Source organism: Anopheles stephensi, chromosome 3 (assembly GCF_013141755.1).
Source record: "Anopheles stephensi strain Indian chromosome 3, UCI_ANSTEP_V1.0, whole genome shotgun sequence".
NCBI classification, from domain to species: Eukaryota; Metazoa; Arthropoda; class Insecta; order Diptera; family Culicidae; genus Anopheles; species Anopheles stephensi.
The window spans coordinates 18,933,951-18,961,671 of NC_050203.1; the positions used below are offsets into that span (position 1 = coordinate 18,933,951).

Below are 27,721 nucleotides of genomic sequence, written 5' to 3' on the forward strand. Positions count from 1 at the left end.
CTCACATCGCGTTAAAACGCTGTTGATTGCTCGAAAGTAGTAATAGACTACCAAGTGCATGCCAACGTACTGCTGGAGGGCGAACACGTGGATCGTGCTTGGCAGTGTGTACACCAACGTGCGGCAAACTAAGTTGCAGGAGCTGTCACCGATTAATAGGAAGTCCATCATAACCACCATAAAAAAATACAGCAAACTGCCAAACTCCAGCTTTTGGATAGTGGTTTCCGCCTGGTGGAAGTCGATCGATCCCTCGCAAACGTACAACCTCTCACCTGTCGCTAGCAGCTCACTACCGACGGTTGGGTAGGTCGAACGCAACCTCCAACATGTGACCATCGCCAACAACACAATAACGTTAACAATTACATGCTCGGCTAGGTAGAGTGTACGGATTGCAAAGAAATCGATGGACACCGGCACAGACTGATGCCACAGTGTGCCCACACATACCGCCACGACAATCGAAACAGAATACACTACATTTGTAGCTCGAAGAAACTTCCTAAAACGGAACAGCTGGGCAGTATCCGGTACGCATTCGAATGGTTCTATGTCCCAAGGTACTACTGCAAACACTCGGCCTGCGGCTAGCAGATTGTGATACGTTCGTTTGAGGTTCCGCTGAAGGAACGGTTGATATGCCGGTGGTTCGGATGCCATAGGTCCCAGTCGCCCCCACATTACAGCCCACACCGACTGAGTGAGACACACTGGACGGGTGTTTAAGCTTTACCCCGTGTCCCATCGCGTGATTAATAAGCCTGATTTCTGTCCATATAATATTGATGGCGATTATGTTGTTTAGCGCTATCTCATGCAAGTGTGTGACTAAATTGCCATAGTTGGGAATTCATTGCTGTTGGACAAAGGTGGCAATCGGTAGAGCACGGTATATTAGTAGATATCTTTAAAATCCTGGAGATGGCAACTCTTTATAAGACAACTGCATAAGTTCTTGTTGGAATCCCTGAAGATCAACCACCAGTTTCTTAACCGAAGAGTCCAGATCGGGGTCCTATTTGCTACATTTTAGGATGCGCAGATTGTTAAGGCTCCTTGGTCGACATAGACTCTTCAGAACAGAGGTCCCATGGAAAGCGAGTTCTGTTGTACTTGCTTAAAGGGCCTCGAGAATAAGACCTTCAGAACATTGGAAGACTACTTGAAAATTTTAATGCCAGAGAGATCTGATTAATATTGTCCACAATTCAGACGCCGTCTCATATTTCTCAAACCCCTTTAAGAAAACTTTGGAGGCAGGGTTGTTCGGTGTCTTTTTAATAGCATTATCAAGACTCTGAAACCTATTAAACTTCTCCAAATGCTCAACAATATCTTGCGTCTGCGGGCTCATGACTTGAGTCATCCATATTCACGGGCTCAGTTCAGTCGAGATTCCGATTCCTGATTGGATTAGTATATTAGTCTAGCAGATAAAGTGCATTGTACCCCGTGAAAAATAAAATCTCGTTCCAATTTGTCAAACATGGACCTGACCGAAATAAAATTAGCGTATCTCCCCTTCTTCATACCTGCCGAATCGAACGGCCAAAAATCGCATCATATGTTTACACACGAAATTAGCATTCAACTTTACGACCAATTCTAACGGTCAAGTTCAACCATCATGACCTTGTTTCCATGTCTGCATCCTTCGGCAAGAGCAAACGCTGCAGCACGACAAAAAACCAAAATCTCTTCAAACATTTTTTTTTCTTCCACAATTTCATCCGTAATCTTCCTAACCTCAATGGAATCTGCATGGGAGGATCCAACCATTAAATCAGTCGTAACAAAAACCAACCCTTATTGACTCTTTTGGGATGGCGGTTTCTTTACCTTAGAATAGAAACACAACAACAACAGACACACATAATCAAAATAAAGAAGAATACGTATTAGATGGGAGGATGGATGCGCAAACAGCGCGACAGATGAGATATTATTATTTTTCCTCCAGCCCATTGACGCACGATGTTTTATCAGCCTTCGCATTAGCATATATCCACTTTGCATCCGCGATCGCAACAACAGCAAAAAAAAAGGGAAGGAAGAAACATAACAGCTACGCTAAAGGTGGCAACGTGGAACAGCAACGGTCGGTCCGCCGCTCTGGCGAGTGAAGACTGGAATTCTCGTACCATTCGCGTAGGGTAAACGTTGTGAATGCTATGGAAAACATAACACCTTCAAAGGTGAAACGTTTTCGGGTTTTTGGCGGATACCTGTCGCTGTTGCGGATTCGATTCTCGCGGTTGATTGAATCTTCCATTTAATTTGATTGGTCGTAAAATTAAACAAAACGATTAAAGATCGTTGGATGCCTTTAAAAAATAAACGAGCTTTGAAAGGCGATGGATATAAAGCTACAGCAGATAACTTAATCTATCACATTTTTTTCTAGAATTCTACGTTCAAGAAGCATTCTAAAAAACATATTTCAACCCTGGTCCCGAACGGCCTTACGGCAATTACCTGGGACCTTGGCCATGGCTTTCTTAACAATAGCTATTCTTCTTTTACAGTACCATCTTAGCTTTAGTTGCTTTTCCATCTAGGATAGAAAATAATTGGTTAAGGTCTTTACCATAAAATTTGGATCATTGGACATTTCCATCCGGTCTGTTTGGAGCCACTTTGAGTCTAAAGCCGCAAAGGTAGTTTTTACAACCGCCGTCGATCAATCCCAATCCTCGATACCACTGACGGTGTAGCGTCGTCGTAAACAAATCCAGCAAGTCCAGCAAACGCCACCACTCCATTTCAGTTTTCAGCCAACCTGGCCTCCATTGTCTGGTGTTATTCTCATGACATTACCAGCCCTCCAGAGACTGGCGAGTCTAATTCGCTGCACGATGGTGAGATCTCTTCTTTAAGAAAAGTCTTTCTGAGCAGCTTCCTCTCGGCTATGAGGGTTTCGTCAGTTTTAAACAGAGTCCATATCTCCGAGGCGTATGTGAGTGCTGGAACTATACATTAATGTTCTGTACAGTCTCAGCTTCTTCCATCGCAACAGGTATTTTGAGTGTAGAAGTTTCTTCAGGCTGTAGTATGACCGGTTGGCAGCCAGCACCCTTGCACCTCTCTTCAGACATGGATTATACGTTCCTTAATACTGTTACGGAAGCTCCATTTAAACGATGGCTTTGAAACCTGTATCTACACTGTATAACCTGAAAACTAAGACTCTATAAAGCCTTAGTTATCTCGAAAGTTTAGTTTAGATTGGAAGATCTGACCCCTTTTAGATTTGTTTAAAGACTACAAATCATAGGCATTCTTGTTATTCTCAACGAGGATCTCACCAGTCGTCAGGAATATTTTACCTCGAATTCCTCGAATTTATTGGCGATTACTGCTCCAAATCAGCTGGTTACGCAGACACATTTTGTCAAAAGGATATTTGTGTGGTTCGCTAGGACACAGAGGTTTCGCCGGCAAAATCCTGAAAATAAGTCTATTTTTCAAATATAATATAATAATTTAATAAAAAATGGAGACCCTAACAGGGAACATTCGGAGGGCTTACAAGTAACGATCGCCTACTTTCCCACCATACCATAACCCAAAAAGAATCAGAACGTCACTTACTTGTTGTTGGTGCAGCAAATATATTTTATTTTACTTAGTTTTGTTGCATTTTTTTTCGCTTCGTCCACCGTTTTCACTTTTTCCTCTCACTACACTCCCCCCTCTTGCTCGCTCTCTCTCTCTCTCTCTCTCTCTCTCTCTCTCTCTTTGCTTTCCGATCTGCTGCTTTTGCTTCAAGTAACATGCAAATTCATAAACGCTACACCGCGCTCAAACACCTATTTTTGTCAGTCAAAAACCTAAACACGTGTTTCACGCCAAAAACCAAAACAGGAAAACAAAAAGGCAGATGCGCGCGCGCTCTACACAAACAACATTCTCGCTTCCAACTAGGCTGGCTTCGTGTGTGTGTGTTTTAGCTCGCGCTTTCCATTAACCCAATAATGCTTGAATGAATTTAATAGTAATGCTTTTTTAAAGCTCAATTCCACTAAAAATGAAAAGAAATACATTGTGTAGGTGTGCGCGCGCTCTCGATCACAACTAATGTAACATTCGTCTCATACTAGAGCGAGAAGAGGCCTGGGTTGTTAGATGGGGTCGATAATAGGGGGTAGATTTAAAAAAGGCGTTTAAGACCTTCTTCTGCTGGGGGGAGCGGTTTGCTATTGTTCTGTATTTTAACGAAACATTGACTGCCATTATTCTGTAACCATTTCGCATTGCTAACGTGCGGCGCGCTCCTCATCTACTGCTTGCGCTACAGTTGGTGTGTTAAATATTTGACCATGTGATAAACGAACGACTAACAAATGAAAGACATTCCTCCTGCTAAATAGGTACACTCAGGCGCAAACACACACACACACACGTGCGCACTGCATTAACATTCGCGGTGACCTTAGAGTTAAGGGGGTTTATAGGTGCTTGTGTTAGGATGATGCTTTTTTCCATCTGACTCATCCCGGACACACCTGGAGTTGGTGCTGACTTTCGCAAATTACTAATCCATCTTCACTTCCGTTTCAGGCTAATCGTTTCGTTTTCGTTTTCGTTTTTTTTTTATATATAGTTTTTATTACCGATTCGGAAAGGCTAACCATTGACCGTGCACACGCACACGTGCTCCCGGAGGCTTGGATCACTGATCGCTCTGAATGAGGCGAGGTTCGTTCGTTCCGGTCCTGGCGGTGTGGTGGTCCAGGCGTACAAACAAAGCTGGAGCGCCTAATTTTCGCTTTGTGTTACTATTTTCGTTCATTTCAGGATTTTTTCTCGTACTCTCTCCCTCTCTCTCTCTCTCTCTCTTTCTGTGTGTGTGTCACTCGCAATCCCGTGTTGATGCTAAAACTAATGCTTCTGCTGCTGCTACTGCTACTGACTACCGCTACTATTACGTCTACTAGTACTAGTGGTCGTTTTGTTTACCCCCTCCCCTTCCCCCTCTCCCACCGTTTTCCTTCCTTCCCATTAGCCGTCCCCCAACCCGGGAAGGGCAAATCTCTAAAAGCTGAATCCTTTTGCTATCTTAACAATCTTTTTTTTTGTATCATTTTAGTCTAGTCAGAGCGCCGAAAACTACCGACCTGCGACGACCCCGTTGTTGGTTTCAAACTTTAAGTTTTAACAAACGCTTACCCTACCCCCTCTCCTCTCCTAGGCGGGGCGGGATGGAGGGAGGAGGGTCGGTTTGAAGCGACGAAATCCTACATATAATATTTGCGAATCGAAACGACTGTGTAGTAAGTGGGGAAACAACGGATGGCTGGCGTGGGAAGGCGTTTCCCTAGGCGCAGGGGGTGGGGGGGAACAAGAAAGGAAGGAGAAGGGTGGCAATCAAGCGCGGGAAAAACGTGCCGCAAAGCCGCGTTAGTTGCAGACGCCGGCCCATCATTTAATCGAAATCTGCGCATAACCGACGAGCGATTTCTCGTCGAGCTGTTCGCCCGGCGCACACCCGGACCGGAGCTGAAACGTGACCGTTTTCAGCGTACCCCGGTTATCGATCAGCTTCTGCAGATTCGCCGACATGATCGCGACGTCCAGCTCGTCCAGCAGCCCCGCGCCAACCAGTTCCGCCGCAATGTCCTCGGCCGAATCTTTGCCCACCACGAACTCGAACTGAATGTCGTTTAGCTCGCGGTTGGCGTTGCGCATCCGCAGAACCAGATTGACCGGTACCATCGTGTCGGACCCGATCGACATCGCGCCGAGGGCGGCGGACGCTTCGATCGTTTTCGGATCGGTGGACTGGGTCGAGCCGGTTACCGTCACGCCCGACCGTTCGGACGTATCCTCCGTTTCGGAGGATGAGGAATCCATCCGCTCGAGCCGGTTCATGGGCCGCTCCTCCGTTTCCGAATCGTCCGACTCGTTCTTCGCGTTGTCCTCCTCCTCGGACGACCAAACCCATTCGCCGGTCATCGAACGGTGCAGCCGGCCGGATGCACCGGCCTGCCGTTTGGCGGCCTTGTGTACGCGCGTCTCCATCGAGGGACCGGTCGCGAGCAGTGTTTGCGTCAGGTACTTCCGGTCTTTCGCCTTCTTGAAGAACGGATGCTTCAACAGTTCGCTGGCGGTGGGACGCTTCGACGGTTCCTTCTGCAAACATTCGCCGATCAGCTTGCGGAACGTTTTGCCGTACGCTTTGTACTGGTCCTTCTCGTCCGCGCCGGTATCGATCGTCGGCGGATCGTTCTGGAGCGTCAGCATCAGCACCTTCATCGGCGGGTACTTGTGGTACGGGGCCGTTCCGGTTGCCATCTCGATCGCCGTTATGCCGAACGACCAGATGTCGGCCTTGAAATCGTACCCGTGGTCCTGCTCCATCACCTCCGGTGCCATCCAGCACGGTGTGCCCACGAACGTGTGTCGGACCTTTTGCCGGGACAGATCGCCACCGGTCGCGAGCCATGCGCTCACACCGAAGTCGGCGATCTGTACCGTACCGTCGTCGCCCAGCAGTATGTTGCCCGCCTTTATGTCCCGATGTATTTGGCCATTGCTGTGGAAATACTCCAGCCCCTTGAGCACCTCCTTCAGGACGGTCGCGATCGTCGACTCGTCGAACACGCCGTGCCGGCAGTTGACCGTCCGCATCCGGTGCTTGATGATGTCGAGCAGGCTGCCACCTTCGAGCAGCCGCAGGATCAGCCACAGCTCCTCCTTCACCACGAAGCTCGTGTGGTAGGTCACGACGTTCTCGTGATTGCAGCTGCTCATCGCCTGTATCTCCTTCAGCAGCTCGTCCATCGACGTGTTCCACTTCTCCAGATTGATGCGCTTGATGGCGCACTTTTCCTTGCGCGGTATGCAGTACGCATTGTGGACGACGGCCGTCGCACCGACACCGATCACGTCGTTCAGCTCGTAATCGTCACGACTGTTCGGCCACGGCGTGATGGGCTGCGGGGCCGGTGCCAGGTTTGTCGAGGAGGCGGACGTCGACGGACTCGCGGCGGTTGCGACGGACGTGACCGCGGCTGCCATTGCACCGAGCGCACTGCTGCTCGGTCCTCCGCCAACGCCACCACCACTCCCGCCGGTCCCGGTCGTTGTCGTCGTGGCCATCTAGTGCAGCGGCGGGTGCAACCGAGAGATATTAATGTGAAATGTCACACCGCACTGGGGGGGGGGAGGGCAAAAACCACCTTTGGAGACGTACGATCCGATACCGGGGATTGGAGGACGGATAACGGTGAGCAGGTGCACACTCGCTCACTCACTCGCTCGTTCGCTCACTCACGGTCGTCGTGAATGAAAAATGCAATGCCTTCAGATGGTTTTGCCTGTATCGCCTGCGGCTGGTACGGCTGGTGCAAACACACACCGTCACACAGGCACACACCGACACACACGTGAGTGAGATTTATTTAGATATATCGGCCCTTCGCTTCTGCCGCGCGGGCGCCACCGTCTGGCTGCCGTCTGGCGCTGCTTCCTATACGACTTTAATGTTGACCACACGGCCAAATATCACAGCCGCACCGTACCGTCGCGCTGCAAGGGGGGCGGACGTTGTGCGTGCGTGTTGGTGTTTGATTTTTGATGGTGTTGCGGCAGCTGCCACCGGAACGGCCAAATACCGTCACTGCGTTACGTGTGATGTGTAAATTTTCCAGCCAAATGCCGCAGACCCAGCTTCTCCACTGTACGGTGCGCGCGCGCCCGTCTGTGTGTCTGTGTGGCGTGTACGTATGTTTGGAACGCACAAGGTAACAACCGAACGGCCTTCTCACTGCATTCGGTGATACCCCACTCTCCCCGTTCAGCGGATGTTACTACGTAGGAGCTTGGTTGCGATATGATAAGAAAACGAATTTCTCGCGATATGGTGGCCTATCTGCTGCTGCTGCTGCTGCCTTCGCACCGAACGGAACAATAACAACAACAACAACAACCACACACTGCTCTGCTTGCAAGTCAACGGCGATGCCAGCCTTGATGAGTCATGGTATTTTTCGGCAGATTGCTGTTACCGTTCCCGTACAGAAGATATCCCTCGGTTCTTCACCGTATCACGTACTTTTCAAGGGTTGCCCGTACGCCACTTCCGACCTTTCTCTATTGACACTATTGGTGCACCGAACCGAACGGAACGATTCAACGTCAACAGAAGACCCGCACACACACACGCACACACACCATGCACACAGTTCGCCAGAGAGCGAGAGACACACACACAGCGAAACACGCTCCGGAGTAGCAACGTAGCAGTGTCCACGGCACGGATGTTCGAGCGAATGGCCGCACGAAGGCAAGACCGACACGATATCGCGCACAGATTGAACGGATTCTGCTGGAGTAGGAACGGATTTCGGGGGACACCCGCGGTCCCGGTACGTGGTTCGGTTCGCAATGGTTTTGAAGTGTGCCGTGCTGCAAGTGATGGACACGCTCGCTCCCACACGGATTCGGTTGTCCTTTTCTAGCCGTGCGCGTTTCAGTAATCCGCTCCGGGCAGAACAGCTCGAAACAAACCGTTGGAAAATTATCGTTTCTTTTATAAGAAGGAGAAAAGGATGGCTTATTTTTGAATGTCTATCGTGGTACAGAACAACCCATTTTCTTAAGCTTTTAAGTGTTTACTTACAGACTTCTCCATATTGCGCCACCTCGCTTTTTTATAGTGCGATCAAAAAAACATCCAACTTTTCCGACAACCCAAAGGCGGATCGAATCCGGCAAAACAATGTCCTGCGTTTATGGTATCTGTTTCTATACTTCATTTCGATTGCAAAACAGCTGATCAACTGGAACGAAGATCTCCAGAAGTACTATTATTGTATCAAGCGGTAATCCTGTTTGTTTTAGGTAAATTTTCATTCAATTTACACCCTAAAAAATTCGGAGCTGAACAGTTTACATGGTTGCGCTTCGGTGTAAAAATTCTTCCTCAATCGCAATCCCTAAACCCGATGCTTTAACCCAGTGCGCTCTGTTTTGGATGAAGTTTGGCTTTGCTGGTGTTATTGTTTTCGATTGTTTTGACCTGCTTACAATTGATCGTATTTGCGTGAAAGGAGCCGCAAAAACAGTGTGAGTTTGTGCATAATTCTGTGTTTTCTTGTTTTACTGGTCTGGTTTTGTTTTATCTGAATGAGATTTTCCATAAAATACAAGTAAATGGACGAAATTGACCGGTTGCTATAACGCCATGAGTTTGCATGGTTGCCCCCCTACAACGCTTTTACTGGCGGTAGGAATTGGAACGAATCATGTTTGCTTTGAAATAGGCCAGAAAGGTGTGAATTTTACAACTTGAGGCAATTTTTGAACTTCGATCGCTCTAGTGGTCATTATCGGATATATATTTTTGTGGGTGTTGTTTCGCAACTAGAAGAAGGCCCAACCACCAACCGTCAAGGTCACCCTATGCCAAAACAGTCTCGAATTGTCCCCCGTTAACTGTGAAAGTGGGCTTTGACCGGTGAAAAAGAAATGAGTTTCATCTATAGCTTACAAGTAGGCTAATCATGTTGCTCAACTAAACATTCTTCTTTTCCATTTTTCAAGGACCACACGAAGCAGCCACCCGAATTTGCCGCTCTGCGCTCTTTTCTGAATGGACATCTGACACTAGGCGACACGCTTCAAGATGAGCAGTCAGAACAGTGGTATCGCTGCCAGCCAGCATTCCAACGGCTGCATGGCACGCACACAGGAGATCGAACTAACGGCCCGCTTTTCGATGCAAATGGCCCAACTCTGCATGTCACCGGACTACTCGGACGTAACGTTCATCGTCGAGAAACAGCGTATACCGGCGCACCGTGTCATCCTAGCGGCCCGAAGCGAATACTTTCGTGCACTGCTGTACGGTGGAATGCAAGAAACCAGACAGGACGAAATCACTCTCCACATCCCACTGACCGCGTTCAAATCGTTACTGAAATACATCTACTCCGGCAGCATGTCACTGGTGCACATGAAGGAGGAACATCTGCTCGATACACTGGGGCTAGCAAATCAGTACGGATTTGCCGATTTGGAGATGGCCATTTCGGACTATCTGCGGCAGGTACTTTCCCTCAGCAACGTGTGCGCCATCCTAGACGCTGCCCGGTTGTTTGCGCTCGACGGTTTGACTACCGTGTGCTACACGTTTATGGATCGCAATGCATCGGAAATACTGCAGCACGACTCATTTCGCAACCTGTCGCTGGATTCGCTTAGCAGTCTGCTGATGCGAGACTCATTTTTTGCCCGTGAGGTGGAAATATTCCAAGCCGTGTACGATTGGTGCCGGTGCAACGCGGACAACGTGGAAAATGTGGATGGCGTCGTGGAAAAGGTGCGCTTTGCACTGATGTCACTGGAGGAACTGTTGACCGTGGTGCGTCCGTCCGGTATACTCGATCCGGAACGGTTGCTGGATGCGATTGCGGAGAAGGTGTCCTCCAAGCAGCTACCCTACCGTGGTGCACTGTGTAAGTGGACGTTGATGTTAAATGTTATACAGCTTATAGGCGAAAAGCTCACTCTATCTTACATTTACCAGGGCCGGAAGAGAATGTCGCAACACACAAGTTTAACTCGCGCACCATTCATGGCGAAATACGGTCCGCGCTGCTGGACGGTGACACGGTATCGTACGACATGGAGAAAGGTTACACGCGGCACTCGATCGGCGAAAAGGGCGACGGTAGCGGAATCATTGTCGAGCTGGGCAAACTGTTCATCATCAACCACATCAAGGTGCTGCTGTGGGATCGTGACACTCGCTCGTACAGCTACTACATCGAGGTGTCGGTCAACCAGCGCAACTGGGAGCGAATCGTGGATCACACCAGGTACTACTGCCGCTCCTGGCAGTTCCTTTACTTTCCTGCCCAAGCCGTTCGCTTTATACGACTCGTCGGCACGCACAACACGATGAACAACGTGTTTCACGTCGTTGCACTGGAAGCCATGTTCACCGAAACAACCACACCGGTAGTGGACGGAATTCAGCAACCGACGTACAACGTAGCCACGGTCGAACGTAGTGCCACCGTGGTGGAAGGTGTAAGCCGTACGCGAAACGTGCTGCTGAATGGCGAGGTAAAGAATTACGACTGGGATTCGGGTTACACGTGCCACCAGATCGGTACCGGCGTAATACTGATACAGCTAGGCCAACCGTACTGGATCGATTCGATGCGGCTGCTACTGTGGGACTGTGACAATCGTTCGTACAGCTTCTACATCGAGGTGTCGGTCGACATGAAGGATTGGGAGGTGGTGGTGGACAAGCAGTCGGAGCAACTACAATCCTGGCAACACTTTTCCTTCCTCCCGAAGGTGGTCGTTTACATACGCATCGTGGGGACGCACAACACGGCCAACGAAATGTTTCACTGCGTACACTTCGAGTGTCCATCGCAGGATCCGGAATTTTTAAGCTGCGAACGAAGCATTTCCGTACCGGCCATCGAACTGTCGTCGGCTGTGGTGGATGAACCGGAGGCGGACCAGGATAGCACACCAACCGACTGAAGCCGGTGCAGTGGTGGGCGCCCATAAACAAAATCGTACTTAGCTTCACCGGTCGTTGCACGTAGCAGATAGAGCAGAATATCTTCCACAGCAAGGGAAACAAAGGAAGCGCAACACACAAATCTCCTCCTCCGTACTGATTATATACTTATTGGCTGCTAAATTATTACAAAAGAAAACGAAAAACGAACGTACACTGAACGTATAGAAATCTGTGATCTATCCGGACGCTCACAGCCGACCGATACTCCAAGTGTGGGATATTGTGAGTGTGGTTTATTTTGCTATATGACCTGATGTATTACAAAATTATACTAGAGACGCAAATAAAAGCATCGTGTATTAGGGCGATTTTCTCTTTATAGAAACACCTACAAATGCCGGATCTTACGCTTACTCATCGGTGCAGTTTAAAGTGACGAATAAAGCAAACAGTGGCGTTTTATCTTATCAGACAATTCCACCATCTTCCATCGGTAATCATTAGCTTGTTGGTTGTCGTACCGAGTGGCATGGGCAATGCGCCACTCTTCAAAATGAGCCTTCTCGTATGGTTGATTGTTGTTTGTGCTACATTTGCTGTAAGTATGGAGTCTTTTGAACCGTTTTTTTTGTCGTTGCTTAACGATTATCCTTCATTCGTGTTCGAATAGCCAACGCTGGCAGGCTTCGTTGAGTGTGATCTTGATCTGGAAGATCCGAACATAATCAGCAGACTGCCCGAGCAGTGTCAGAATGTGGATGATGCCACCAGAGCGCTGATGGTCGAGGAAGCGGCAAGCTTCAAACAATTCCATCAGAAGCTGCTAGACTATGAAGCATCCCAAGCACCCGCCACTGAGGACGAGGTCCACATGGATATGGACTTTCGCAATGAGCTGTATGCGGTTGGCGAACTGCACGCGTGTCAAAGCTTAAACGACACGCTTAATCAGTACTTACGGTGCGTGATGGAGCAGCGAAGCAAAATGCTGGAGTTTATCGAGCAAGCGTCCGGCTGATTGATTCACGCCTTCGAGTTGTAGAGACTGTCGATCGCCGTAACTGCTCCGTTGTGTTTGTTCAGGTTGGCCGAATCGAACTGTATCAGTATGATCATGAACGAGAGTAGTGCGACAAAGATCTGCAATGGAAGGGCGTGTTTTGAGAGAGGCTTGCAGACATTTTTCTTCCGATACATGGATAAGCATACCGAAGACAGTGAAGATAGTTCCAGCTTCATCACCCCACAGGCCGTAGATACGATCTTCTTCTGGCCCAGCGTTAGCAGTCTAAGACGAGTTAGTTGCTAGAAGAAGGGAAGAGGTAAATAAAATGTGAGAGGGAACCGAAATTTGCCGGCATCTTGGACACACCTGATCTTCAGCTATCTCAGAAGACTCGTTCTGATGCGTAATCTCGAACAGAATCGTACCGAACCGTGTTTGCTGGAAGCATATCAAGGCCTTCAATTGCTTGACGAAAAAAAAAACGACTAAGCGAATCCTTACCTCTCGTTTGGTCATCTCACTCGGATACAGTACTATCAGCAGCATGCACAGTTGCAACAAGATCCAAATCATGTTGTACGCCAGGTAGAGCGGATTCGAATCGTTTGCATGCAGATACTGGTAGACTTCCAGCAGCTGTAGGCTGGTTACATTGATACCGGCGAACACGTTTGTTACGATTAGCAGTTCGTATGAGCGCGTGATGAGATGTGCACAGCTGTCCAGCTGTAGGTAAAGATGCTTCGTCCGTTCCAAGTCTATTGGAGCCCTGCCCGTACTGAGCTGCTGATTAATTTCTCCCTGAAGCTTGTATATCAGTACCGTGCCCGCATAGTACTGCGCTAGAGACGTGGCCGCGAACGTGTTGGGCAACAGGTAGGCCCCCAGCGTGAACAGAGTAGCATAAAAGCTTCCAAAATGTAGAAAATCGAGCAATAGCGCCACGCTGAAGATGGTGCCAAAAAGTGTACAGATCCAGAGTAGCTTCACCCGCAGGTACGTCAGGATTTCGGTCCACTCTTTGCACGGTATCGCCACTGCAACGAGGTAGATTTTTTCCATAAATTGCTTGTACCGTTCTGCTTCAACGTATCCTCGGCTCATCGTTTGCAGGCTGATGAAAATGCACAGCACCACCTCGTTCACGTACAGTACGCCGGTGAAGAATGGCATCGGCACCTCTATGAGCTGTGCGATCGCTTGGTATCCACATATTGCTATCCATGCAAGGGTGCCCGCAGTCACCAGGAATCGTGCCTGCTTAAAGTACAGTGTAGGCGCGTGGTTCTGGCAAGGTGCAATGAAGAGCAGCTGAGCGCAGTGAAGATGAGTCTTAAAGGATCGATAGAGATGCACGTGCATGGAACGTTGCACCTCCGTGAAATCGGTGCTCATGACGATTCGAGCCACCAAACCGGTATGCAATGCATAACGATTTGTCCTGCAGCAGCTTCAAACAATTGCGTGCCTGGTGGCAAGTAATAATTTATAGCTCGATAATGCACGAAATATTTAATACAGCTTTGAGTTAAATAATCATTAGGGTGTGTATAATTAATTCTCCTTTGACACGCAACGCTCTAAAGTCGAGCAAGCGTATTTGAGTGATTGTTGAAACAATTTTCAAGTCCCATAAATGGGTGGATGAGCAGCTTTTTAAATCATACTGATGTTTGCACTTTATTTTACAGCTATTTACAATCGTCCTATCGGGTTCCGTTCCGTGGATTAAATAAAGCTCCAAAAGCATTTTAGAGGAAAGCTTTTGCTCGAGCTTTTAACGGCTTTTTCAAATATTCGTTCTGAAGTGGCACTCAGACGTACGGAGATGTGTGTTGCAAGAGGACAGTATTTTTGTATTTTCTTCAGTTTTATTCTCTACATAAACCTGTTGACAAGCGTGCCAAATTAAGGTATTCTTATCAATAAATATTAACTTCTCAAAGTTAGCCCCTTAATTGTCCCTTGCATTCAGTAGACTAGCCTTGCTTTCTGATGGTGTGCATTCGACATGATAGTGGCAATATCGATAAGCGTCTTATTTATAAATAAAAGATATTTAAAAAATTATCCAAGCAAATAAACATTAAGTTACTTAATGTACCTTTTTTGTGATAAAATATTGAATAAAAAAAGTTGCTTGGAAAAATTCTATTAAGTCAGGCCGTAGATGAATAATCGCTTATTGGATTTATTTATGGAAATCTCATTTCTCACGAGCTGGTCTATTTAAAATCAAATACAGAAATTTCTGTAAAGCCTAATGATTTTCTTACAATACGGCCAGGCCGTTCAATCCAACTGATAGTTCAGGTATTATGGACTTGAGAACAGACGCAATTTGAGACCGATGACTACATGCAAAGAATGTCAAGGTACTATGATAATGTTTTCCCATGTCATCGGGTCTAGAACCTTAAAATTCATGTTGCCGAATGACTGCTCCTGCCAAAATGCTGTGGTGGTAGATTAGCTTAACTTTCAGCGCTACTTGGCGTAATAAAATGCAGGTCAGGTGTTTGCATTGTGTTTGTCGCTACTGCTTAGCTTAATCTTGAACCATTTTGTGACAAGTAGGTTACGATCCTGATGCACGTCACGACCAACAGCTAACACGATCCACTTCACATATTGTTTTCCTTGGTGTGCCTTTCAAGTAGCTTGATATTGGCCAGACAGGACTTAATAGCTTCCGACCATATTACTATTACGATTACCTAAGGAGTCCTGAGTGATGTTGACCGACGGAGAACTGGATGGATCTGTATCTAATCTTGCCAGAAGTTGTAGGACGCTTGTACTTAAGGTTTCTTTTGTTACCTCGACGGCGACCATAAACTTGATCCACTTAGCACACTAGTAGTAGTACCTTGCGCGGGCGCTACTCTTTCTTGAGGTTCCGTAAAGGATGATCCACTCTCCAACATAAGCTAGTGAAAAAAAAAAAATACTCAAGAAAGATAGATAGATAGAGATAGATTATAGCCCTTGCAGTATATAAGCAAAACCTTCTTACCCACCAAGTATCAAACAGAACTCACAGTTCGATTTGTTAGGGCATTTCACACAGCTAGTCTTCCATTTTTCCTGAGTATCATCAACAAGCATCATGCTACCCAAGGCTGTACTTGTTTGTGCCTCCATTATCCTGGTGGTTAGTGGAGCGAAAGTGCCTCGGCTAGTTCTGGACGACACGTACGTCAACCGAGTCGTCGGTGGAGAAGTGGCGAAGAACGGATCGGCACCGTACCAGGTGTCGCTTCAGGTAGCCGGCTGGGGTCATAACTGTGGTGGATCGCTGCTGAACGATCGTTGGGTCCTAACGGCCGCTCACTGTCTCGTTGGGTATGTATATCCGTTGGGCTGGATACGGTGAGAAGAATTGTTCTCTAATGACGCTTTTGTGCTTGTGTAGAAACGATCCCAGTGACCTTGTGGTGCTTGTCGGTACCAACAGTCTCAAGGAGGGAGGCGAACTGTTGAAAGTAGACAAGCTGCTGTACCACAGTCGCTACAACCGTCCTCAGTTCCACAACGATGTCGGACTGGTACGGCTAGAACAACCGGTAAAGTTCTCGGACACCGTCAAAAGCATCGAATACTCGGAAAAGGAAGTGCCAGTCAATGCGACCGTACGTTTGACGGGCTGGGGTCGTACTAGTGCCAACGGACCTGTGCCTACGCTGCTGCAGAGTCTGAACGTCGTTACGCTGTCGAACGAAGAGTGCAAGAAAAAGATGGGCAGTCCTTCCAATGTCGATCTGGGACATGTCTGCACCCTGACCAAAGCTGGTGAAGGAGCATGCAATGTAAGTGTTTGAAAGGTGCAGATTGTAGGGGATTGTATTAATAATTCAAATTTCCTACAGGGTGACTCCGGTGGTCCGCTGGTTTACGACGGAAAGCTGGTAGGAGTGGTAAACTTCGGTGTCCCATGCGGTCTTGGATATCCTGATGGGTTCGCTCGGGTATCGTACTATCATGACTGGGTTCGCACTACTATGGCCAACAATAAATAGACAGCTGGAGTTGATGACTTTCTGTAGTTACGGAAATGATATTGATGAATAAAAATGATATTTTTTGCATAATCTGGATTGTTATTTATTCTGCGATTTATTGCGATTAAATTGGTTGGCCTTCATCAAGCATATCATCAGGAGTATCTCATCAAGAGCCACGATCACCCTGCTGACGATACATCTGGTCAATAGTATAGGTGTTCAGGAAATATTTCTGAGACAGCTCGGATATTGATAAATTAAAATTTAGAATTTCATTTTAGAATAAGTTTCTTCTTCTTCCTCCTCTTCGCCATGTGAAGACCGCCTCCGCTATCGCCTCGTCCACCGGACCGCCCCTTAGAGGAAGTTTAGCCAGTTCGAAACTTTTTCGTCTGCTTCCTAAAAAGCTTCGAGACAGATATGGCGAGTAGGCATCCATCAAATTTAATAATAATTTCAAATAGAGTAAGCTCGTTGGAAGCGCATAATATGATATGTATCTTATCACAAACTAACCAAAAACATTAGATATCAGACTGATAGTGTGTCTCTTAAAATTTCTTGAAACACTTTGCGTTATTCTATAACCTTTCATTAAAATAAAAAAAAAACTGTTTGTGGTCTTAGATACCAGAGAAAGTGACAGTTTTGGAACAATTGCCTCGCACTGTACTCACATGATATATGATGTACATGATCGTACTGCAAGGGTGCTCTAATCTGATGTGCTTTAGGTAATCCAATGCCCCAACCTTTTTCCATCCCAGGCTTTTGTTTAGAGGAAAGTTGAATGCAAATTGAGTAAACAAATCACATACAGAGATACTTGAAAAAACTTCCGCAAACATGAAACCCATTCCCTGATTACTTTGAATCATAGCAATAGCTACAAGTGCCACCCTTCGACCCTCAAGTGCTTTTGATATCTAGACAGAGAGATGAAGTTAGCCGTCAGCTGTAATAGCACACGTCACGGGATTATTTGGTGTTTACCGAAGGGCTAGCAGTGAAATGTTCCTGTTAATGCTTTCCCACTCCAGACATATTTCTCAGACAGGGATGGTTAAGTGACGATTTTGCTTCATTTGTATGGTATAAATCTTTGGCAGACGACAAGCCGAGACTCCCAAGTGAAGTGCTTAAAAGTAAGCTAGTAAGCTAGAAAGCTTTCCTCGAGAATCGCTTTCACAAAGGTGAACAAAATGCACCGGTCTCTCGTAAAATATCAATGATTAGTCTGAAGTGCATCTCACCCAATCCCAGAAGGATGCGTTAATGGCGTTTCAATGATATGCATTAACGATTTCCTTTGTGTTCAATTCAATAGCTGTCCATAAAATCTGATCCAACACACTTCTCGCGGTCGATAGAGCTATAATCTAATCGCCAGCATAACCTAGTAAAACTACTCGAAAAAGATAGTGATAGGGGTTACGCGGTATATAAGCGTATCTTTTTAACCGTGAAGTACCAAACGACGCGACAGTAGTTATTCTTTTCCGTTCCGGTAACCATCAGCAAGCATCATGCTACTCAAGGCTGTTGTTGTTTGTGCGTCCATTATCCTGGTGGTTGGTGGAGCGAAAGTGCCTCGGCTAGTCCTAGACGACACGTACGTCAACCGAGTCGTCGGTGGAGAAGTGGCAAAGAACGGGTCGGCACCGTACCAGGTGTCGCTTCAGGTAGCCGGCTGGGGTCATAACTGTGGAGGATCGCTGCTGAACGATCGTTGGGTCCTAACGGCCGCTCACTGTCTCGTTGGGTATGTATATCCGTTGGGCTGGATACGGCAAATTCCTTAGTGACGCTTTTGTGCTTGTGTAGAACCGATCCCAGCGATCTTTTGGTGCTTGTCGGTACCAACAGTCTCAAGGAGGGAGGCGAACTGTTGAAAGTAGACAAGCTGCTGTACCACAGTCGCTACAACCGTCCTCAGTTCCACAACGATGTCGGGCTGGTGCGGCTAGAACAACCGGTAAAGTTCTCGGACACCGTCAAAAGCATCGAATACTCAGAGAAGGAAGTTCCGGCTAATGTGACCGTACGATTGACGGGCTGGGGTAATACTGGCGATTGGACCACACCAACCCTACTGCAAAGCCTGAACGTTGTTACGCTGTCAAACGAGGACTGCAACAAGAAGGGTGGCGATCCGAACTATGCCGATGTTGGACATCTTTGTACTCTGACTCAAACGGGCGAAGGAGCATGCAATGTAAGTGATCTGGTGGCATGGTTGCATTTTTGAATTATTTTAATACCTGATCCATTACAACAGGGTGACTCCGGTGGTCCGCTGGTGTACGACGGAAAGCTGGTAGGGGTGGTGAACTTCGGTGTTCCTTGCGCCCGCGGTTATCCGGATGGGTTCGCCCGGGTATCGTACTATCATGACTGGGTTCGCACTACTATGGCCAACAATTCTTAATTTGTGTATTAATTCTATGATTGAGGACCGATATGATTGTTGTAATAAGAGAATAAAACAAAACAAGACATAAACATCGAACTCTAGACGATCTGGGGATCATTGTCCTTTAAATTTCAATGGTCAGTTGTTTGTTGTTGGTAAAAATAGTTTGTTGTGAAGAATTTTAACGGTTTATCTTTTAGAGGTTTAATTATTCGTTATCAGTCTTTACTCAGTACAATGTGTCTGTACCGTTTCGGGAATGAATTTAAGTGAAATTTGGGATCGACTTAGGCAAGGCCTCAGAAGAAGAACCGCTTATTTGAACACAATCTTTGACAGGTGGCGTTACAGCCGTTACCATCAATCACGTGAGAAGTGTTTATTTATTTTTGATTTAAAGTTGGTTCTTCATTTTTCTATTGAACATCCAGTAGTAGACAATTTTATAGATTTAATTGCATTTATTATAATATTTTAATGTAACAATTAAATGATTTATGAATTTACTACAAAAAACCTCACTTCAAAAGCAAAGCCACTGTCCAGTAACACACTGTACGCGTTCGTATCAGTATCGCATCCATCCCGTATCAGAATATCCTTTCTTATCTTCACGTGTTTATCGAACCATCACACCCTGTGCGGCTGTTGCTTCAGTCGGGTTTTACTTTCCACTCAGTGAACACGCACCAAAGTATGTCCGAATTAGTGAGCTATCGTGCAGGTATCCTGGCGGGAAAGGTAGAAGATCCTGCGGGTGAGGATTCGAATGCCGAAGATAACGATTTCAGCAGTATACTGGAGTCGGAACCTGGTGAACAAAACTATCCCTGCCCGAGACCGAATGCCGGTTACACGAGCTTAATGGTGTATCAAGAGAGTGTAATTATTGGTGATTTATTTTTAAGTCATTTGCTTGTGCGACTTAAGCATAATGGAATGTATCTTTTTATTTAGAAACCATATCCTCCAAAGGAGATACATGCACAAGAAACTATACAAATTCAAAGACAGGACAGTGGTAAGCGTAAAAGCTATTCAGGGTAACGTTGTTCAGCGAGTGAACTTATTCGTTCTGTACTGTATGCGTTTCTAGATTCAGCAGACCAAAAAGAACCGTCCAACAAGCAGGTAAGATCGTCAAGAACCAAAGAACTCCACGGAAATCTAACAGTATGTCGTTCTCGCAGCTTAACGCAGAGCTGAGCAGCTTCGTGCAGAAGAAATCTTTTGCCCAAAACATGATGGACATTGCACTGCTGTCCGCGAACACCAATCAGCTACGATACGTGATCGATCTGGGGGACAAGCATCCGTACTACATGACCAGCTTGCTACTGATCATAGTTAGTTTGGTGATGCAAATTGTAGTCGGATTGTCTATGGTTTATTTAAACAGGTGAGACCAGCAGGCAGAGTGCGGTTTTAAGCGTAAATAATTCGTGCTCTTCTTTATCCTAACTACTACAGGTACAACATGAAGAATAAGAGAGAAATGAAAGCGGCCTCACACATGAACAACCTGTCGGTGGCGGGTGTGTTCCTGGTGACGCTCGTGAACGTGTTCATTTCCACCTTCAACGGTGCTGGAGTTGGACCGATCGCTTCGACAGATCATCTCACTGTGCCACAAAATGCAACTAACCAAACCATGGAGCATACTCCATACACGGAACATCACAGTCCGTAGAGACCTGATAGGGAACTGGTGTAGTTATAAAGTCTGCCATTGTTCTGTTGGATAGTAGTTTAATACTTGTACAAGCTTATCTTATCTGCTCGAATTATAAAACATGTAGAATTAATTTCTGACACAAATATTAAGTACATTAAATAAATACAGACATCGACCGTACCAAAAACCGGCTACAAATGGAAGGAATGTCAAATGTTTCGATAAGAAACCTGTTTCTTAATCGGTAAACCTTTTTTTTCCTTATCGATAAATCTGTTGGCTACGGATAAAAGCGCACATGTTCAAACAGTCGTAATCTTGAGCTGACGCTGGTCGGTAATCCATTTGGGTAAAGAAAACTTTGCCAAGAAAATGAAAGGTATGTAGCATACCATGCAGAAGGTTAGATAGAAAATAGAGATAATTTTTAAAATTTATTTTAAAGTGTGTGAGATTCAAAATTAAAAGAAGTTTGAAAACGGAGTTAGTATTTTTTATTAATTTACCATACGCATAGTAAAGCCCTTGAGATAAAGGTCTTTGGGCGAAGCTACTTCAACTGCATCTGCATCCACTTCAATGGATTCACCTCTTGTACTGTGCATACCGGATATTCCCGAGACAAATGCTGTTAATTCCCTTATAAATGAATTTATTATCAAAAACAAGGGGATAGGCGGAATTAAAAGCTTAAAAGCTCTTAAAATAACATATCTTTATCCGTAACAAAACCATAGTACAGTGTGTAGAGCACTCCTAATGAGCATTATAGCCTTTATCACCTCAAAAGCCGTTTGACCGACCGGTATATAAGCGTGGCTCATGTGAAACAAAGTCCCATACAGCGCGTGTCGATCGTTCAACAAGCAGAGGAGCTACTTCTCAAGGATAGGATTTAATTATCAGCAAGCATCATGCTATCAAAAGCTATTTTCACCTTTGCATCCCTTATCCTGGTGGCTAGTGCAGGTAAAGTGCAACGATTAGTGCTGGACGACTCGTACGTCAACCGAGTCGTCGGTGGAGAAGTGGCGAAGAACGGATCGGCACCGTACCAGGTATCGTTGCAGTTAAACGGCTGGGGTCACAATTGTGGTGGATCGCTGCTGAACGATCGTTGGGTCCTAACGGCCGCTCACTGTCTCGTTGGGTAAGTCTATAGAAAAATTGTAACGTATCTTCTCACATCATGCCTCTGATTGGTGTAGTTACGACCCGAGCAATATGGAAATCCTGGCCGGCACTAATAGCCTGAAGGAGGGAGGCGAGCTACTGAAAGCGGACAAGTTTTTCCTACACAACTACACCGCTCCTGAATTCAATAACGACATTGCGCTGATGCGATTGGAAAAACCGGTCCATTTTTCGGAACTTGTGCAAAGTATCGAATATTCGGCGGAGGTAGTGCCAGTCAATGTGACCGTACGATTGACGGGTTGGGGTCGCATTGATGCCAACGGACCTGTGCCTATGCTGCTGCAAAGTCTGAACGTCGTCACCCTGTCTAATGACGACTGCAAAGCAAAGAGTCTTTACCCGGAGCATGTCGATGTTGGACACCTTTGCACCATGAGTAAAACAGGCGAAGGAGCGTGCAACGTAAGTGGCGGATTGATGTTAGGCGCACTGTTTGTTTATTACTTTCTTGTATTTATTCTACTCAGGGTGACTCCGGTGGTCCGCTGGTGTACGAGGGAAAGCTGGTGGGCGTAGTGAACTTCGGAGTTCCGTGTGCCCTCGGATATCCGGATGGGTTCGCACGGGTATCGTACTATCATGACTGGATCCGTACTACTATGGCCAACAATTCTTAACTGTAACTTGGAGTACAAATATGTAATGATCTTGTAGAAATATAGTATGCATGTGGTATATATAAATAAGATTTAATATAAAATACATAAACGAATGCATATTGGCGTAATGAGACGTCCACCTTGGCATTCATTTTACACCGTTTTCTTTCATGTACGGTTTAAATTTAAATTCACCATATCGTGCTTCGCGCATTGCATACCTCTGGGCGCTTTCTGTATATACACCACGCTGAGAGTTGCTTCTGCAGAGAGTTGAATAGGATTCAATTATAAAATAAAATTAAAATAAAAACAATTTCAAAAATTTAGTTTAGAAAGTATCATTACATGAAATATAAGATTCTAATTATTAAATATGTCACTAAAAGCTAATAAACAAGTATGTAATAGATTAGTGTACAGCAAAATGTTTACTGCTTATACTTCGAACGAAACACTAAAATAATATGTTAGTTTCATAAATCTCTCCAACGTAAGTCATGCTGGTCCAACTGTTGCTCCTTACTTAAGGCTGTTCATAATAGGTAGCAGGTCAGTTACAACTAAACTTACTTTTACTGCAAGAGTAAGCTTTCCCCTGTATGTGTCTATTATGAGCTGATTATTGAGGTAGATTAACCGAATTAAACATCAATAAATATAGCACCATCAAGATAAGCGCGGTTGACTGTTATCGAGCTAAACAATCGGTTTACACGTCACGAAAGTCCATGGTCCAGGAATAGCTTGTTATGCCTAGCATGAAACGAAGTATTATCACACAGGAATACAGTCGTAGAAATAGATTTTTAAGCATAGATTACAGTGCATGCAAGTTTTCGGCGGGTGGGTCATCTGGACTGACTAAAATAAAGGTAAGTATAATCCTTCCGTTATCATAGCATTTGTCTTATCATGTCAAAATAATACAAATAATGCTCGATTCGATTTATGCTCATCCCGGTAAGGACAGCTTCAAACGTACCAAAAACGTGATATCAATAACGCCAGGGGCCACGAAGAAGAAGAACACTTCTCGATCAGTGTACACTTCGTACTGCAGTGAATATGTCCGAACTGGTTGGTTTGCAAACGGGTGTCACAAAGGTGGACCGACAACAATCCGACTAACTATCCTTGTGGAAAGAATGAAGCGGGTTATACCAGTGTGCAACTTTATCAAGAAAATGTAAGGAGCCATGGGCGGTTGGATGCGAAATTTAGACCATTGTGCTGATGATAGCGTTCTTCTTCTTTAGCCACCGTTTAAAGCTCGTGACATGCAAAGACAAATCAGCTGTGAGTGTTATTGGTGTTCAATTAATTTATGTTTTGAGTAGATACTTAAATTCCCACGCGTCTTCTGTAGCATGCAGTAATAGTCTGGATCCAGCAAAAACAGACATCTGAATGCAGAGTTGAGCAGCTTCGTGCAGAAGAAATCTTTCGCTCAAAACAAGATGGACATTGCACTGCTGTCGGCCAACACCAATCAGCTACGATGCGTGATCGATCTGGGGGACAAGCATCCGTACTATATGATCGGCTTACTTCTCATTTCTTTTAGCCTGGTGATGCGGTTAGCTGTTCGACTGTCGATGGTGTACCTGAACAGGTAAGAGCTAACACATGACCAGAAGACACTTTCTCTTGTCCAAAAGCTAATTTTTAGACATCTAAACACAGGTACAACATGTTCGATAAGACGGATATGAAGGCTGCCTCGCACATAAACAACCCGTATGTTCTTGGTGACGCTCGTGAACCTGTTCATTTCCACCTTCAATGGGGCAGGTATAGACGTAGTGCAGTCAGAAAACTCCTCTCTATACGACAACCCCAACCAATGGCAGCGTATACTTCCTTCTAAACCTAAGCAAGCAGCAGGCGATAAGCTGTTTTCCCCGGACATGTTCATCTTCATTTGAGTGCCGCTCCAAAGATCACCCCGAGGAAGAAGATCAATTGTATGCTAAGTAAGCAGTAAGGAAACGATCTGACATTACACCAAAAGTACGCTGTTACTATGCAACACACCTTGAAGTGTAGGCCACCTCGATACGATGGCTCGATCTTAGTAACCTTGGAGTATTTAAATCAGTGTAAAATCTATTCACGGAATAAACACGCTTTGGCTCCAAAATTGTGCGTTTGGGTGTGCGTTTTGGTTTTGCAGAATTTTAGTGTTTGAATCATAAAATGAACTGTTCCTGTGCTGCCGACCGATGTCCCCATCTGCAGTATCTACGCACGTTGCTCGAGAATAGCCACAAGGAACAGATCCCGTACGCTAGCCGGCAAACTTCGACGTCCGAAAATGCCACACTGTGGCAGCGCTGGAAACCGTGCGTTATGCAGACGATCAAACTGTCCGGATGTGTGATCGAGACGGTGATGCTGCTGTGGGTGACCATCACGCGCCTTTGCCTTCGGATGTGGCTACAGCTGCTGGATGCAAATCGGTAAGTTTTTTTTTTCGTTTCTCTGGCGAGATACAGCCTCAACGCATCGGTGCTAATCGTTGTTCTTTGGAAAACAGTTCCGCTCTGGTGTTGTTCCTGTTCTTCTCCGTTTCGTTGATCTACTCGATACTGAGTGGCATGCACGCGCCAGTGTCAAGGTAAGGGAAGGAACCTCGAAAACGTCACCCGTGAGCAAGAATGCCCCGGGCCCCGAAAAATCCGAAGAAGAACCCCAACCGAAGATGACCTCCAACCGCCTGGTGCGGAAGTGAAGGTTCCGAAGAATAAGTCGTTTGAATTTAAATGGCCACAGAGATTGGAGCCACTTAATTGGTGCACGGTACGCTTCACAATAGCCGTGGTTTTGATGAAACAATGCGTGCGTGCGTGATCATCTCCTGGCGATCTTGCTCATTTTCATCACGGTAACTCCCGAAACTCAATCGAAATATGGCAAACATATTGCTCCAACCTCGGTTTGGTCGATTTTCCACATCGATTGGCACAGAAACGCTTTGCGGTACGGTACCGAGATACGGTTCCCATGAAAAATCAGCTTTATCCATGCTCTGTCGCTCAATTAAACAGAAATCAATGGAATAGAAACAAATCCCGCACAAAATTAACCGCGGGAGTAGTTGGAATTGGAAGCAGCAATAGCAAACGAAGATGAACTCTTTCGCTAAAGACTGGCGTCAGGGACGTGTTAATTAATATTTTCCGGGCCCGCGTCTTGGCCATCGTTCTCCCGCCCCTTAAACAAACGCGGGTGGTCAGTAATAAGCGGAACCACTAATTTCAAGTCACCCACTACCAGGGTGGTGTTCTTGACCAGAATCTTCCGGGCATGCTGAAGCGGTTGGATTCGTTTGAAGGTTGGCGAAGGTTTGCCTTTCGCCCGGTCGGAAGAGAATTGCAGTGGATTAAGCTGGCCGTTGTTATCGATATTGAAGGGGAATTTCACTATCGGTATGGAGTTCCCAATAGTCGATTTTAACTATCGAGTGTCATAATTCTTGGAATCAGAAGTAACATAATCAGCGGAGGAGTTTGTGTTGTTTATTGGTATGGATTTTGAAGAATTATCTCGAGCGAGTCCGGCTAGACGAATATGTTTTAATCCTACCACAGAGACTCTGAACTAGCTCTGAGTATCTTATTACTCTGAGCCCTAGAGTGGCCGATAATAATGATAACGAGTGTGGACTTCCCTCAAAACAGCAACATAAGTACGAGGCGAATACTTAGGAGAAATCATTGTCGAGTTTCTCTAAATTTCAATCAAAAATCAATCGCCGGGAAAGGGCAAGACATCAGGAACTAGGTGGATTCATCACCCTACATTCTGATATAATTTTCAGTTGCAGTTGTCGTTACTTTGTACTCGGCCTGTGTCTGGTGCAATATAATAAGACATATCTCTCCGCCAAAGTCCATCTCGGTTCGACTTCACCGCAGCCCTTCGTTCAAAGGCTTTCAACGTTCAGCTGCCCGACGACTTCCAGCCTAGCGCGGTGGAAAGATGGTGGGCTGTAGATTAGAAATTTTCTCACCAGTACGTAAGCCTGCTGGCTGATGATTCGCGTTAAATTGCATCCACCACTAGGCTGTAGATAGAATGATTTCTCGATTAGAGAATTATTATCTATTTTTTTTTTTGTTGTTGCTGGTTCGAATTATTTTTAAGTCGCCTTAGGCAAACCGGCTGGCGCCTCGGTAAAGTTGAAGCACCCGAAGAAGGTGTTACAAAAACAAAAAAGCAAAATCGGCAACAACCCATCAGTGTTCTAGCTTGATGTTCTCTGACGTCCGATCGGCGCTATGATCGCGTTACATGGATAAGCGCTGTGATCTTGCCTGAGAACGACCTCGAACGCGAGACGCTGGCAAAACCGGCACGGATCGTCTTTTGCTCAATCTGCGACCATTCTCCAATCTGCGAACACATCTTAAAACACATCTTGGCTCGCTAATTGATTCATCAACGAGCTGATAAACTTTGAGCGTAGTTTTTTTTGCTCTTCTGGCAAGCATTTCCACCAAGCGCGCAAAGCAATTGCTACACACAAGTCAACGAGGGAGGAAAGATTTATTTGACCGATTGCACCATCGACGCGTGGGGTCAATGTGATGCGCGTTTTCTAGCTGATGGATGGGGTATCGATTTGTCAACGGACGGTCGAAAGTGCGGCTCCAGTGACGAGACCGAGGTCACACCTTCACGCCGTCAACTTTCAATGTCAGCTATGAGAGGGCAGCGAAAATAAGAAGGAATCGACCGAAAGGAAAACTGGTCGAGAGCGTGTTTTGTAATGTGGTGTGTGTGGGCGCTGGGTGGAAAATTTATACACCACACGAGGTTCGAGGGTTGATAGGAAGCGCGGAGGAAAAGCTGCGACTGCGAGGATTGCGCGCGTGAGAAGATCGATTGGCAGCGTCAGGAAGCAAGCAAACACAATTGCACAAAAAAGGATGCAGATCAAAGGAATGGGCGTGTGCCGTGCGGTCGGAAAAGTGATTGTGTGCCGGTGGCAATGAATCGGTTTTTCCTTAGGTCACTACGAGACCGCCCACCTTCGCTCGTGCGAGGGCGCAAAAATGTGGATCAAGTTTTTTGTGTCTTTTTGGCCTATCCTTTTATTCGGATCTCTGGCTTATTCGCTGTGCTTATTATCATAATGCATGAGACAGTTTCGCCAGAAGCGAATGCCGTTAGCTAATCACATCATCAGCCTTTTTTGTTGCATTTTTGTCGCATCTGATGGGAGTGCTTCTTTGCGTTGGTTCGAGAAGCTATTCGAGTGTGTCAATGTGTGAGGAAAGTCTGTCAAGATATTTGAATATTATGGCTGCAATACTAACTTGGTGCTT

The 27,721-nt window shown here is 46.0% G+C and overlaps 7 protein-coding genes across 8 annotated transcripts; 6 read left to right on the forward strand and 1 right to left on the reverse strand.

Moving 5' to 3' along the window:
• Positions 1 to 4,576: 4,576 nt before the first annotated feature.
• On the reverse strand, positions 4,577 to 8,399 carry LOC118510112 (serine/threonine-protein kinase OSR1). Its single transcript, XM_036051576.1, has one exon. It carries the CDS (start codon positions 7,102 to 7,104, stop codon positions 5,425 to 5,427), a length of 1,680 nt encoding a protein of 559 aa, XP_035907469.1. The 5' UTR covers positions 7,105 to 8,399; the 3' UTR covers positions 4,577 to 5,424.
• On the forward strand, positions 8,209 to 11,889 carry LOC118510111 (BTB/POZ domain-containing protein 9). Of its 2 annotated transcripts, XM_036051575.1 has the most exons (4): positions 8,209 to 8,582; positions 8,664 to 8,847; positions 9,550 to 10,463; positions 10,535 to 11,889. In XM_036051575.1, exons 3-4 carry the CDS (start codon positions 9,632 to 9,634, stop codon positions 11,509 to 11,511), a joined length of 1,809 nt encoding a protein of 602 aa, XP_035907468.1. In that variant the 5' UTR covers positions 8,209 to 8,582; positions 8,664 to 8,847; positions 9,550 to 9,631; the 3' UTR covers positions 11,512 to 11,889. The 2 variants fall into 2 exon arrangements, with proteins under 2 accessions (XP_035907468.1, XP_035907467.1); XM_036051574.1 differs by lacking the exons at positions 8,209 to 8,582; positions 8,664 to 8,847 and adding an exon at positions 8,959 to 9,072.
• A 70-nt stretch (positions 11,890 to 11,959) lies between these two features.
• Positions 11,960 to 12,844, forward strand: LOC118510118. Its single transcript, XM_036051583.1, has 2 exons — positions 11,960 to 12,092; positions 12,165 to 12,844. The coding sequence occupies exons 1-2, from the start codon at positions 12,024 to 12,026 to the stop codon at positions 12,510 to 12,512; spliced, it is 417 nt and encodes a 138-aa protein (XP_035907476.1). The 5' UTR covers positions 11,960 to 12,023; the 3' UTR covers positions 12,513 to 12,844.
• Positions 12,845 to 15,334: 2,490 nt separating this feature from the next.
• Positions 15,335 to 16,591, forward strand: LOC118510116 (chymotrypsin-2). Its single transcript, XM_036051580.1, has 3 exons — positions 15,335 to 15,845; positions 15,916 to 16,309; positions 16,370 to 16,591. The coding sequence occupies exons 1-3, from the start codon at positions 15,610 to 15,612 to the stop codon at positions 16,517 to 16,519; spliced, it is 780 nt and encodes a 259-aa protein (XP_035907473.1). The 5' UTR covers positions 15,335 to 15,609; the 3' UTR covers positions 16,520 to 16,591.
• A 1,360-nt stretch (positions 16,592 to 17,951) lies between these two features.
• Positions 17,952 to 22,663, forward strand: LOC118514713. The gene is made up of 11 exons (XM_036061794.1): positions 17,952 to 18,266; positions 18,329 to 18,719; positions 18,783 to 18,929; positions 19,575 to 19,799; positions 19,875 to 19,938; positions 20,014 to 20,048; positions 20,108 to 20,316; positions 20,388 to 20,599; positions 21,493 to 21,742; positions 21,801 to 22,191; positions 22,257 to 22,663. The coding sequence occupies exons 1-11, from the start codon at positions 18,031 to 18,033 to the stop codon at positions 22,404 to 22,406; spliced, it is 2,310 nt and encodes a 769-aa protein (XP_035917687.1). The 5' UTR covers positions 17,952 to 18,030; the 3' UTR covers positions 22,407 to 22,663.
• On the forward strand, positions 18,929 to 21,061 carry LOC118510117 (ninjurin-2-like). The gene is made up of 5 exons (XM_036051582.1): positions 18,929 to 19,799; positions 19,875 to 19,938; positions 20,014 to 20,048; positions 20,108 to 20,316; positions 20,388 to 21,061. Exons 1-5 carry the CDS (start codon positions 19,614 to 19,616, stop codon positions 20,605 to 20,607), a joined length of 714 nt encoding a protein of 237 aa, XP_035907475.1. The 5' UTR covers positions 18,929 to 19,613; the 3' UTR covers positions 20,608 to 21,061.
• A 1,765-nt stretch (positions 22,664 to 24,428) lies between the features above and the next one.
• On the forward strand, positions 24,429 to 26,074 carry LOC118509127. The gene is made up of 2 exons (XM_036049322.1): positions 24,429 to 24,850; positions 24,928 to 26,074. The coding sequence occupies exons 1-2, from the start codon at positions 24,588 to 24,590 to the stop codon at positions 25,010 to 25,012; spliced, it is 348 nt and encodes a 115-aa protein (XP_035905215.1). The 5' UTR covers positions 24,429 to 24,587; the 3' UTR covers positions 25,013 to 26,074.
• Positions 26,075 to 27,721: the final 1,647 nt, after the last annotated feature.